At 48.0% G+C, this 13,115-nt stretch overlaps 2 protein-coding genes across 12 annotated transcripts in view; both read right to left on the bottom strand.

The window, feature by feature from the left end:
• Window positions 1-6,291, bottom strand: part of Traf5 (TNF receptor associated factor 5) — a 41,398-nt gene extending 35,107 nt beyond the window's left edge. For both annotated transcript variants that reach the window (XM_027416531.1, XM_035445440.1), the window contains exon 1: window positions 5,901-6,291. The gene's annotated coding sequence lies outside the window, so the exon portion shown is untranslated. The remainder of the gene's footprint in view (window positions 1-5,900) is intronic.
• Window positions 6,292-10,679: 4,388 nt separating this feature from the next.
• Rcor3 (REST corepressor 3) overlaps window positions 10,680-13,115 on the bottom strand; it is a 42,894-nt gene continuing 40,458 nt past the window's right edge. For all 10 annotated transcript variants that reach the window (XM_035444972.1, XM_027416533.2, XM_027416541.2 and 7 more), the window contains one exon: window positions 10,680-13,100. In XM_035444972.1, coding sequence (XP_035300863.1) covers window positions 12,865-13,100 — 236 coding nt within the window. In that variant the 3' untranslated portion in view covers window positions 10,680-12,864. The remainder of the gene's footprint in view (window positions 13,101-13,115) is intronic.

Below are 13,115 nucleotides of genomic sequence, written 5' to 3'. Positions count from 1 at the left end.
GACAAACATTTCACAGCCAGCAGGAGCCTCTGTGCCACTGAGCACACGGCTCAGGGACTAAGACTTTCTGTGCCAGTTATCTGTAAGCCCGAAACCTTGCAGGAACAGTGAGGCTGGCTAATGGTGGTTGGCCTGGGGTGGGCTGCAGGTGGAGACTGAAGCATGACCAATGTTCCCCACTCACAGGGAAGAGCCGTAGGGGAGACTCCAGACTCAGAGCACTTGGTGCCTGGGTAAAGATGAAAGGGCTGAGAAGAATGTACACAGACAGGCAACAGTCCATGTCACCCCATGTCCATGGCTCTCTCATCTAGGTCCTGCAACCTGAGGCACCCACTATACAAAGTGCCAGGTCTAAAGTCCCATTTACCAGGGTCCCTTTCACGGTGACAACAGTCTGAGGCCAGCCTTTCACTTTCAGGCCCCTGTGTTTTCAATATCTATTTCAAACTTTTCTCTGCAAACTTTGACCACTCCCTCCACCCTCCCCCGGGGAAACTTCACTTCCTACTGCACAGAGAATACAGAAGTCATCAGACCAGAACAACCTCTGCTTCCTGCCGCCACACCTGTGTCTCCCTGCCTGGGGCCCCTGATCTGCTCTGGCCCTCTCTGGCTGCAGAGAGTAATCTCTGAGTTCAGCCAAACTCCCCAGCTGGCAAATGCCTACCCTGGACTCCTGGGCAGCACCTGAAGTTGCTTTTCATGCATGCCCACCTGCTCCACCGTGTACCCTCCACAAGGGCCAGCTCCGTCCTTCAGCGTTTAGTGCTAAGTCTCTTATTGGACTGAGGAAAGCCAGAGCCTCCATACTCTCAGATGTCACCAGAATCTGCTTGCCTTGTCCCCACTAGCCCACATCTCCTCATTCCATACAACCTCAGCTTCCCGAGAAGGACTTACACTCTCATCACCCCCAAATTTCTCTTTTCAGGGCCACTTGTGACTTCACAAGTGCCACTGGTCAAACTGGTCTTCCCCTTATCTGTTCTTGAGGCAGCTTGTGACAGACACACAGTTAACCCGTGAAACCACTCTGAGCTGGCATGGAAGACGGTGTACAACAATGTGAGGTCCATTCCTCTCCTCTCAACCCAGACATCCTACCTGAGAGACCCACCTGCATGACTGAATGACCTAGACAGTCGAAAGCCAGCCCCATCTATAAAGGAGCAGACGTTCCTACCTGGGTTGCTTTCTCCAGAGTTACTTATAGGAGAGAGTTCATTCTCTTCCCTAGCCAGCTCAGCACACCTCACATACAGTTCCGTCCATGTCCCTCACACCCCACCTGTTTCTGTAGGCAGGTCGTTTTGTTCTGCTTCTTTTACAAAAATATTTATTTGTATGGGTATGAATGTTTTGCCTGCATGCATGTGTGTGCACCACGTGGACACGGTGCCTGCGGAGCCCAGAAGAGGGCATCAGATTTCTTGGAACCAGAGCTACAGACCGTTGTGAGCAGCCGGTGCTCTACAGGAGCAGCCGGTGCTCTCCCTGGTATGGCTGTTTCTTTTGTCTTTGATTTATACTGGCTTGGGTTAGAGGACAGATCTCCCTAGGCTCTACCCAAGCTGTGCTCCCAGCTTCTCCCTCAGAAGAAGGCAGAAGGCCCTTTGCAATATCTACTTAGTTTGGTTCCATTCACCAACCCCCCTCCTGTAGTTCTAAGCCACCCTCCTGAACAAAGAAGGGGGCAGGGCCTGGCTGGTGACTACAAATAAACCCAACCCCACTACTGCCTGCTCCTGGTGACCTGCAGCCCCCGGCCCACTTCTTCAGTCTGCTGTATTTCCCTTTATTGGCCTTTTATTCTACCCAGTGCTATTCTTCCTCAAAGTAGCAGTTTTGGGTCTTCCCAAGAACCTAGAGTCCTGGCCCTAACCTCCAAGCCTCCACCTCTGAAGCTGCCCAGGACTCATTCTAGCTAGCTAATCCCCACTGTGTCCTGTCCCAATCCACCCACCCTGCCCCTGAGGTCTCTGGCCTAGACTATGAAGTGACAGCATAGGATGGTGTAATTTCTGGTCTACCCTGGCACACGGAAGTTCATCTGCTAGTCTGTGTCTGCTTTTATTTAAACGCGAATGGCTTTAGGCCAGGAATGCCTTTTCCAGATCCACAGAGATCTTACAACTCTAGTCTGTTAAACACACAGCCTTCTTGAGCTCTCACACACCAGGCTTGGTATGGATCTTGGCTCATCTTACCTGTCCAGAGCCCCAGATGGAGACATCACACCTTTTCAGGCCAGTGGGACTACAGGTGCTTATGAGACTGGGCAACTTACCTTGATCACATGACCACACCCAGAAAGTCAAAACCCCAGATCTGACTGCCTCTTGTGCCGAGGTACCAAATACCCACAGTCCCAGCATTTGGGAGGCCGAGGCAGGAAAACTGCTGCCAAGTTCCAGACCAGTCTGGGCTACATAGTGTGTTCAAGGGAAACCAGGGCTATGTAGTGGCATTTTAATCTCAAAAATAAAAGAAATCGATACATATTTGAATCCCAGCCTACCAGATCATGCAACCCACAGTCTTCCACTCTACAACAGCAAAAGCAATGTGTGCCAACCAGGCTAAGGCTTATAGAGACCCTCTGCAGCACTGTGGAAAGAAACAAACCTGGGGCCTGAAGAGAGTAAATGGCTATTTCAGGCCATCCAGGAAAGAGGTTCTGAGCCCAGTCAGGGAGCCAACTAGAACAGGGAGACAGAAGTAGGCCTTGAACTGGACGAACAAGTAGCTTGAGAATCATGCCGAGGGAGCCCTTGAAGCACCACACTGAATCAAGCTGAGTAACACTACAGAAATCAAGTGTCTTTCTTAAGCGTGGAGGCTTAAGACAAAGAACAACACCGAGAAGAGTTGGGACAGAAAACGGATCTCCAGACTTAACCACATGGGCACCTACAAGGCAGGCGGAGGAGTAAGGCCAAATTAAGGAATCCCAGTGGGGACACAGCCGGCTCCAAGGACATGGTCGATGGACAGGCTGACAGACAGCTGCAAGGCGCCTGCAGACGGCGACAGAGGATTATTAGACCTCAGGAGCCTTCACAAGGCCTCTGACCAGCAGCACAGCAGGTGCAGGGAGCCCAGAGAGACTGAAGCCAAAAGTGCAGACATCTCTTTCCTTAGGCTTCCAGTGAACCCAGAGGAGAGAAACTCCGGGAAACATGGAGCCTTCAGGTTAACAGCAGAGTGTAGATGGCTGAGGTCAAGGAGCAGGGGAGGAGTGGAGGGAGCTGTAGAGGGAGCCTGCCTGCTTCAGGAAGAAGACAGACAGTTGGTTCTTCATGGAGGTGGAGTTTTCTGGCTGGGATGGGAGGAATGCAGCTTGGTCTTGAGGCGTGCAAAGGCTGTGGGGAGATTCCAGAGGTGTTCTGAATCAGCGAGGGGGCTGCTGATATGAAGGTGCCCTCTGGGCTGCCACGGATGCAGAGCAGCAGCCTAGCAGCACTTCTGAGTGAGCTGCACGGGGCACAGTGGTGCAGGTGCACACTGCCTTTGCTAGAACATCGAGGCCAGCTGCCCGCAGATGCTAACATGCAAAACATGCTGGGGACTAGAGTTTCTGTTGGGACCAGGGACTGTTTTCACTTTTATTTCGAGGTCTGCCCTTCTGCTTCCTCATAAGACAGGGCCTGACAGAGTCCATGCATAGAATTCCTCAAGCACTGTTTTCTTAGCAAAGAAACACAGAAATGCTGGCTCAGTCCTGGTAGTGGCAGTGGAGGTGATAGGAGCCCCACCCTTGGGATTCATTTTCTGTCCCATAGAAGGGTTCACCTCTTCTTGCCCCTGCCATGCTGTAGACAATCCACTGCCTCCCCTTCCACCCTGACCACAGCCCTGCAGGGCCACCTTCTGTCTGGAGTACCTGGGAAAAGTTACAACCAGACCTGAGGTATCACTTAGAGACCATATCCATCTCGTCTGTTCAATCTTTAAACTGCAGTTTGGGGCCAATGTCTGGCTGGTTCTCCCATCCCCGTCCAATGAGTCTTGGCTTCTTCTAGTCAACATATAATGGCAAGAGCATAGGAGTTGAGTCAGAAGACAATGGCTTGGCTCCTGCCCGTTCCTACTTGCCGGGAGATTTTCTCATCACTTCTGAGTCCCAGCTTGCCATCAGGTAGAGTGGGACGAAAAGCGCCTGCCTCTCTCTCCCTTCTCTCTGGGGCAGACAAGCTAGGCTGATGTGACAGGTTATTAATAACCTGCATCGTTAGTCTGATTCCTGGAATATAATCAAGTCTCACCAACACCTGTCCTCAGTAGCTGGGAGACACACCCCAAATAAACTGAGTGCAACTCAGCCAAGGTCTTTTTAGGCTAACCCTTGCCAGATTCCAGGCTAGACAAAAATCAGACGCAGGTCCTGCCCCAGGCACTTGGCTGGCTGAGGGGATAGAGTAAGTTTGTTCACACAGCAGGAGAAGTCTCCAGAAGAATGGGTGCCCATATTGCTGGGAACAGAGGCTCCAGGTACTTATGGGAATTTGGGTCCTCTTCCTGACGCTCAGACTAAAGAGGAGGTAGGCAGATGTGACTCTCTGAGAAACCAAGGTGACAGTCCTGAAGCAGAAACCTCAGAGTCCCACGCTTGGCCCAGCAGCGAAGCTTAGGGGTTGTTGACAAGGATGTTTCCCCTCACCATCTGGGGGGTGGGAGCTGCCCTGACTCACAGGGTGTCATGGGGAACAAAATGAGGACAAGTGACATGAGTGATGAGCAAATGGGTTGAAAGGACAGCTTCACTCATCTTTCTTTCTTTCTTTCTTTCTTTCTTTCTTTCTTTCTTTCTTTGTTCTTCAAGGTCCCCCCTCAGTAAAGCAGAGATTATAACTACATAAGGATTGTTTCTCCCATTAATCTAACAGGACTGACTCAGAGGCCTTGCCTTCCCCCACCTTGCAAATCACCCCTGAGACACCACAGACACCAAGGCTCCTACTCCCAGTGGCTGGGCGCCTATGTCATCCACCCACATCCAGTGGGTTCTCCGATGACGTTAGCCATGCTCCACACCTTAGGCCTCAGCCTGGGACCCTGAGAAAGTCACTCCTCTCAATCACAGCCCCTTTCCACAAGCTAGTCCTACAAGAGACCCAGGGAGACTACAGCAGCGCAGGACCTGGGGCTGACAGACCTGTCTCCTGAACTCACCACATGAACAAAACCTAGGCATTTCCGACCTTTATCTTCCATTCATCTTTCCTGCTGTCATTTTTGCCTTTTTTGTTCACATTGGTTGTTCCCAAGGTGGCAGGTTTGCACTCAAACCCTCAGTTGTGTTAACACTCCTCCTGGCTTTGGGCTGTGTGATGCAAGTCAGACAGTGGCAACCGGATTGGAGGGGTCTTAAAAACCGGACTTTTGTTGTCTAAAATCATCTCGCACACACCCAGAAAGTTCTATTCTCAGAAATGCTTTAACCAATTTCTTTGCATTGTAAGCCTTCCCACACACTTCAAAATGCACACATTCCTGGAAAAAGGAACCGTCCTCTTTGGCCCTAATCCAGTTTTCACACCGCACCTATGCCCAATATTTACTGCAATAAGCTGGTGCCTGGTTGCTTTTCTCACAGGCTGTGGGAGGGTTGGGGAGAAAGGAGCCTCTCCTCATCTCACCAACCTTAGCCCACAACTGAACTCCAACCAGCCCTGTGCCTGTGGCGGCGAGATAGCAAGTTCTCACGAAAGTAAATCTGAAATAGCCAAATATGGAAAGTCAGCAGGACGGAGTGGAGAGGCTGAGGAGAGGCCGACCAGGGTGGCACCGCCACAAGAGTCCTCCCAACTGTCAGACCCTACAGCTGGGTGGCAAGGGGGTGGGGGTGTCAAGCGGTGGTGTGGAAATTGCCTCCGCCCACCCTGCTGGGTGCTCACCTCTCGGTGGCTCCTGGGTCTGCTCAAGTCTGGAACTCAGCTTCTGGAAAGTCGGGTGCTGTCTCCAAGCAAGCACGCTATAGCACCGGCGAAGCTTTGCCTCCCTGGCATTAAGCTCACGTTAACGGGGTCCGCTCGCAAAGTCGTTCATAGGTGCCCGGGGAGGGGGTGGGTCGAGCGCGGGTGTCCCCGGTGGCCTCAGTCTGCCCGCCTACCACACCCGCCTCCGGCCCGCCGTCCAGAGCCGCTTTCGGTTTCAGAGGAGCTGGGACCGTCGGCTCACCCGGCTTTCGCCACCAGCGGGGATCAAGGGGTAACGCGGGCGCCCGGCCAGCACCAGGCTAAGCCTCAGCCAGAGGCGCCTTGCAGCCCCTGCGGCGGGCTCGGGGAGGGGCGGGGCCGAGGACGGGGGCGTGGTCAGGGCGCCCAAGAGGCGGGCGGGGCGGGGCGGGGCGGGGCGGGGCGCGAGGCTGGCGGGCTGGTGAAGGAGCCCGGCGGAGGCTGAGTCACCCACACCCTGAAAGCCTAGCCTTCTCTTTCTAGGACCACCAGTGCCTCACGTGCCTTCGAACTGTACGTATTTCGCTCTTCAGTCAGCCCCTCTTCTGCCCCCAAACCTGTCGGTTCTGGGGCAGACGCCTTTGCCCGCGATCAGAGGTCTGGCTCAAATCATACCTTCCCAGAGCTTCCTGCAGAGCAGCACAAATCCACCGCCAGCCCTCTCAGAGTGGCTGAGTTCATCTGTCAGAAGCTCCCGACAGCTCTCCGGGTCGGTCTTCAGAGCCTCCTGGTGCCTGAGCTCTAGAGGTGACCCAAGGCTAAAGTTAAATCCTGGCCTCCCCACGGCGAAACGCAGGGCTGTTACAATTCATCCGCTCTACTCATCCCAGTTAATAGAACCCACCCCTAGCTGTCTCAGGCACTTTATAGCCTGCTGACTGCTATGCTCTCCGGCACAGACCACACCAGATTCTAGACCTTTTAGCTATAGAACCGGCCTTCTTAGTCACATGCGCTTTGTGAAGGGTTTCTGTGAATCACACCTTAAGCTATATTGTGTACCTGGAACGGGAATGAGTGTCGCATGCAAACTGGTATCCAGATTCTATTGTGTTTAAAGTGCCTGGCATCAGATTCCCTGAGATTTGATCCAGGTTGTGTCTCTCCCCTTCGAAAATGGTTCCTTTGCCTGCCCCGACGCCTGCGGAGACACCCTCACTTGTTTCAAAGCAAAACGAAACAAAACATGAAGATTCTTGACGGTGTATGGGAAACGCACATAGCTAGGAAACAAGGCTGGGTGTGGTGGTTTAAGCCTGCAAACACCGTGTTCAAGTCATCCTCAAATACATAGCAATACATAGTGTGTGAACCAGACTGGGCTGTAAGAGATTGTCTCAATAAAACAAACAAAATAAAAAGCCAGGTGCTTTTAACCCTGACACTGGGAAACAGAAAGTTCTATGTGAGAATTCCAGGTCAGCCTGACTTACACAGCAAGTCCCAGGATAGCCAGGACTACATAGAGAGCCCCTTCGTCTCGGGGAAAAAAAAAAAAAAAAAAAAGTGAAATGTCTACATGTAGCTGAAAACTACAGTACTAAGTCTAGGTGCACACAGAATGTCCAGGACTTGATCCATATTAACCCGCTGTCTTGGTCAGTGTTCTTTCTCTAACAAGGCCACACCTACTCCAACAAGGCCACACCTCCTAATCCTTTTCAAGTAGTGCCACTCCCAGATGACTAAGCTTTCAGATAAATGAGCCTATGGGGAATGTTCTTATTCAAAACACACCCCCACTTAATCATCATAATTTTACAGACTGGAAAACTCATCTATTGGACAATTTTTCTTTAAACACAGAACTCTGAGAGGTGGAACATGAACCTGGGAAGTCAGGTTTGGGCCCCTTAGCCACCACAGTACCATGCCTTCAAAGAAGTGGTGATTGGGAACTCAATCAAAAGAGCCTAAGACAGAGGCAAATTTGAGCAGTTTTATTATTTTAAAAATATCCTGTATTAATTTCCATATCATCTTTAACAGTAAATTAACCCACTAGTCCTTAAACTAGATTCACCTACAAAGAGAAGGTTTGAAAACTATACACAAACTCTTTCTGCAGAAGGAAAGGGCAAACATCTGATTCTTCTGGGTACTGTACTGTTGCCTACAACAGTGGTTTAATTTACTGGAGTTGACTGTAGCCTGGGCTGCCAACTTGAGGGCCGGCTGATGAAGAGGGGACGCTGCCACCTGCTGGTCAAATGCATTATTTTCCCCATTCTACACCTCAAGGTGTAGGTCAAGTTAGCTGAGGATAAAAAGCATACTTCCAGTCACCTAGCTATAGATCTGACCAGAGAAGGAGAGAAGGTCTTTTCCTTGGGCTTGAAATCATACCTTTAGCCTCCATTATGGGCTACAGTCTGTTCATCGGGCCACACGGGGAAAGTGTGGTACAGCAGCAAGCCAATGGAAAGCTTTCCCAGTGGGAAGCAAGCCTGTGCATGTAAAATACTCACTGGCTTCCCAAGTGTGTTGCATTGACCCATGAGGTTTCCTCCTGAGCAGTGACAGATGGTCCTTTTTATTCTACTACCCTCAGCTCGGGCTGTGGGTGAGTTGACGCCTACAAAAGGACAGGCGACGGGCAGATCTTCTCCCCAAACTGCTATAATTTGTTTTATAAGATACTCTTTTTGGAGCTGGAGAGATGACTCAGTGGTTAAGAGCAATGGCTACTCTTCCAGAGGAACCAGGTTCAAGTCTCAGAACTCACATGGCAGCTCACAACTGTCGGTTTCTCCGGCTGCACCCTTGTGGCTACTGCCCACACTGCAGTCACCAGTGCAGACACAAACAGGCATACTTACACCAATTCCTTACACATCCGGGGAAACCCACCCCTTATTAGCAGTCTCTAATTTGCTACTGACAACTTGCAAATACCTCAATGCAACTACCATCTCCCTTCATTGTTTCCTAATTAAGTGTTCGGGGATAAAAGAGATGTTGAGGAAAGGGGGAGGGGACAAAAGACACGTGACATGAAAATAGAAGGAGAGGGCAGGGGGGCTGAAGATGAGAAAGTTTGCTTGAAAATGCCAAGACATTGCCGAGCATTGGTGGTGCACGCTGTTAATCCCAGCACTCGGGAGGCAGAGGCAGGAGGATTTCTGTAAGTTCGAGGCCAGCCTGGTCTACGGAGTGAGTGCCAGGATAGGCTCCAAAGCTACACAGAGAAACCCTGTCTCGAAAAAACAAAAAACAAAAAACAAAACAAAACAACAAAAAAAGAAAATGCCATGACATCCAATACTTTATGTGATAATAAAAAGCAACAACAACAAACAACAAAAAAGAACCACATGGTCCTTCACCGATAAAGATGAAAGTTAGGGTGAACTGTATGTGTGATGGCTAGTCTTTACTGTCAACTTAACCACACCTGGAATCAACTAAACCAAAGCAGTTTGGGCACACCTGAGACAGATTTTCTTGATTGGGAAGAGCCATCTCAACATAGACCACACCTTCTGATGGCAAGCCACCTAAAATGACATGGAAGAAGCTTTCTTTTGCCTTTTCCTGTTTGCCTCCATGCTTGGTGGCAGGTTCAGCTAACCTGTCGCTGAGGCATTCCTTGAATGGTATTAGAACCTACTTCTTTTTGTTTGTTTGGTTTTTGAGACAGGGTCTCTCTGTATGGCTTAGGCTGCCTGTCCTGGAACTTGCTCTGTAGATGAGGCTGGTTTCGAACTCACAAGAGATCTGCCTGCCTCTGCCTCCCGAGTGCTGGGATTAAAGGTATGTACTACCAACACCTGGCTAGAACCTACTCCTTTAGGGTTCCAACACAGAATGAAGACCAACAGCTCTCTCAGAGATCCTTGGCCTTTCTGTCAGGAGACAGTCATGGTTGGGTTACTCAAACCCTGCCTGTAAGCTGCTCTAATAACCCTATTATCTGTATGGGAAGGTGCTCATGTACTCCTGCAGGTGAGTGGCCATTAAACAGATTGCTGGACTAATTTATCAAGACTCCTAAGCTTGACTTTGGTTCTTTCTGAACTCAGTGACTGCCACCTTACAGACAAGGTGATCTGTAAGTGTCTAAGTTAAGAAATCCAACATGCTTTGGTTTCTTGTTCATGTATTTCCTGCAGTCAGAATGGGGTTGTCATTTATTTGGGGCAAGCACACAGAAAGGGACAAATCTTGAGTCCTGAGCCACCTGCTCTCTGAGGGTCCTGGTGTCCCCATGTTAGTTAGGGATAAGAATATTTAAGGAGTGGGCGGGAACACTGATATAACATACCTACCTAATAACTAAATTTTGTACTTTTAACCAAAGTATTTTATATTTTTAGAAGTAATGACTGTCACTCTTGGCTTACCCCTTACTTATATTACTAGCTAAAGGAGGTCCACATTAAGACAGAAGTTTGCTGCCTTTCACTTTCCTGTACGCTCTGTTTTACTCAGTTGTAAGGTTATTCTTGACCATAACTTACCTTGAATTCCATTCATATTGCCATTATTGCAATAAACAGACGTAGCAACAGTGTGATTTATTTTTAGTTAGGCTATAAAAACACTTTGGTGTAGATCCCTCAAAAAAGATAACTTTAGAATTAATGAAAATGGCCATCAAGAGATTTTCTAGGCTTTGCTTTTTATATATATATAAAAAAACCTGTATTTAGAATTTCACAGTGAATAGGTCCTAAATTATCATACAACATGAGGTTATGTAAAAATAGAAGACATGGACACCTTTAAATCTTTAATCCTTTAGACAGCAAGCATATTACTCTTCCAGGCCAAACACTGCTCAAACAAAAATGGAAAATAAGGACGTGCAAAATATTTACAAAGTATGCAAAGCACACAATAAAGACATTTCACTATATACATGTGTCAGATTACTAATGAAACTACAACTTTCCTACTGTGTGCTCTAGTGTTTGTAAATAAAATTGCAACACATCCCTCAGATACAGCACCTAGGCCCATGTCTGGGATGGAATGGGTTTTAAATGAACCACAAGATACTGAACATCTGGACAGACACTGGTGCTGACCAACTTGACTGACATTCCCCAGAGTGTACTGAAGGTCTACTGACAGGAGACTAGACAGTGAAAGCTGTCAAGGTGTGATATGCACAGACACAAGACAAGTGCTTAAAAAAAATGCTCTCGACAGTTTAAGATACACAACCGTCTTCCATGGCTTTTAAAGTAAAAGTAAGTATAGATTCTTTAATATTACATTTTATATGGGATGTAAACTATTTAGGTGATCCAATGAGAGAGAGAGAGAGAAAAAAGAGCCTCTCCTTCGAGCCAATTTCAATTATGTCAGAATGGAGGGTCCTTTTGAAGGAAAACTTGAAAATTAAAACTGACCAATGAATTTAAAGCTAGGGTTTTTATGGCTGGGGAGCCTTTACATAAAGGAACTAGTTTTCCATCACTTAGGGAGCACATGACCCCTTTGATGTGGGTGGCCTCCGACAAGACATGCTTCCCATATGAAATCATTCTCTCAAAACTACAGTAACGCACTGTTGAAATGCTATCATCGTGGAGCATTCTTTGTGGGTGCTAATGATTTCATGCTGGAATAAAAAGACTTTCAGCCTGTTTCTTCACAAAAACCGGTCTCAGTACTTTAGTTAACGGCACAATTATTGCAATAACACAACGGACTCTCAAGTTCACCTCGTGAAAGGATGCTGATGATTTAACTCTAAATCAAATCACAAGCACAGGTTGGTTGCAAGGATCCCACAAATGTATCCAAACGCACAGTAGAGACTTATCAAGAAAAAAAGAAAAGCACACCCTTCATATTAAACGAAGACCCTATTAATGAGTATGAGGGCAACTTTAAGTTCATAATATAAACTGTAAATAATTGCTTACGTAACCACCATCTCCACATAACTGACAAAATACATTCTGTTCTAAATTCCCAGCACAGGCAGATACTAGCTAAAAACAAATAGCATTTAGAAACTTTTTTTTTTTCAAAATTAACATCTTCAAAGAACTTAAAAACATTATATCTCACCAAATTTAAAGTCCTTTTTCTGCAAGTAAATGATCCCAAACCTCTGTTACCGATAGAGAACAGGGCCAGTGACCTTTAAACAAGGGCTTTGTGCTAGGACCCCAAACTATGTTAAAGGATTAGCAGGCTCAATACATTCTTTGTGGTTTCATATAATTGCTTTGCAATTGATTTAATTGCTTTCTTTTAAAGGAATATATTAGAATTCCTTTAGAAAAAAAGCAATGTATTTTGAAAAAAGGGATATGAAGCTATCATTTCTTAAATATGAATATGAACATATCAAAAATCTGAAATGCAGCCTATTTCTTCTTGCACTCCTAACATAGGAAAGTGTTTTTTTTTAAAAAATTTAAATTAAAGAAAAAAGGCAAAAAGCTAAAAATCCTCAAGGAACTTAAGGAGTTTGGGTTTTTTTTTGTTGTTGTTTTTTGTTTTTTACAATTCTTAAGTCAATATTTTTGTACTAACAGCTTTGAGTATGAAGAGGCAGGAAAGTAAGAAACCTCAACAAAATAAATACAGTCAAAATAAACAAACCCCTTGGAATATAGAATCCTTTTTCCTCCCATGAGATCCCACTGGTGAACACTGGAAAGGAGGCTAAACAGAGGCTCCCTGCGGTGTCACGCCCACTGTGCTCTAGGGCACTGCCACAGAGCTCGTTTGCAGCCTCAGCATCTGGGAAGAGGTTTCCCTCGTTTGGAGCAGTCATATGAGTATGGTGTGACGATGGGTGAGAAACAACTGCCACTTGGTCCAGTCTGAGTCTCAGTGCAGTGGGGACTGTGAATCTGTCTGGATCCCAATGAGTGACGGTGGCTGTTGACCGCCAACCGTGGTCAGCACTGGTCTTGGGTTTAGGCGGGGTGGCAGAGAGTTAGCAGGACGGATGAGAGGCGGGGGAGGCTGGTTCAGAGTTGGCCGGGGTTGGATGAACCGAGCCTGCTGCTGCAGCGGAGGAGGTTGCCGGTGAAGAGCGGGCGCCGCAGGCAGTGTCGGACGAAGAAGTGGCGGAGGCTGGTTCAGAGTGGCAATGGGGACTGTTGGTGTTGGAGTGGGTGATGGGGCAGGAGGTGATGGACCCAGAGTCCGAGGGGCCTGTGCGGTCTGTGCCTAGAGGTGAGGAGA

This window comes from Cricetulus griseus, chromosome 5 (genome assembly GCF_003668045.3).
Source record: "Cricetulus griseus strain 17A/GY chromosome 5, alternate assembly CriGri-PICRH-1.0, whole genome shotgun sequence".
Lineage (NCBI taxonomy): Eukaryota > Metazoa > Chordata > Mammalia > Rodentia > Cricetidae > Cricetulus > Cricetulus griseus.
The sequence above is the reverse complement of the archived record's forward strand: the minus strand, read 5'-3'. Positions and strand labels throughout refer to the sequence as shown.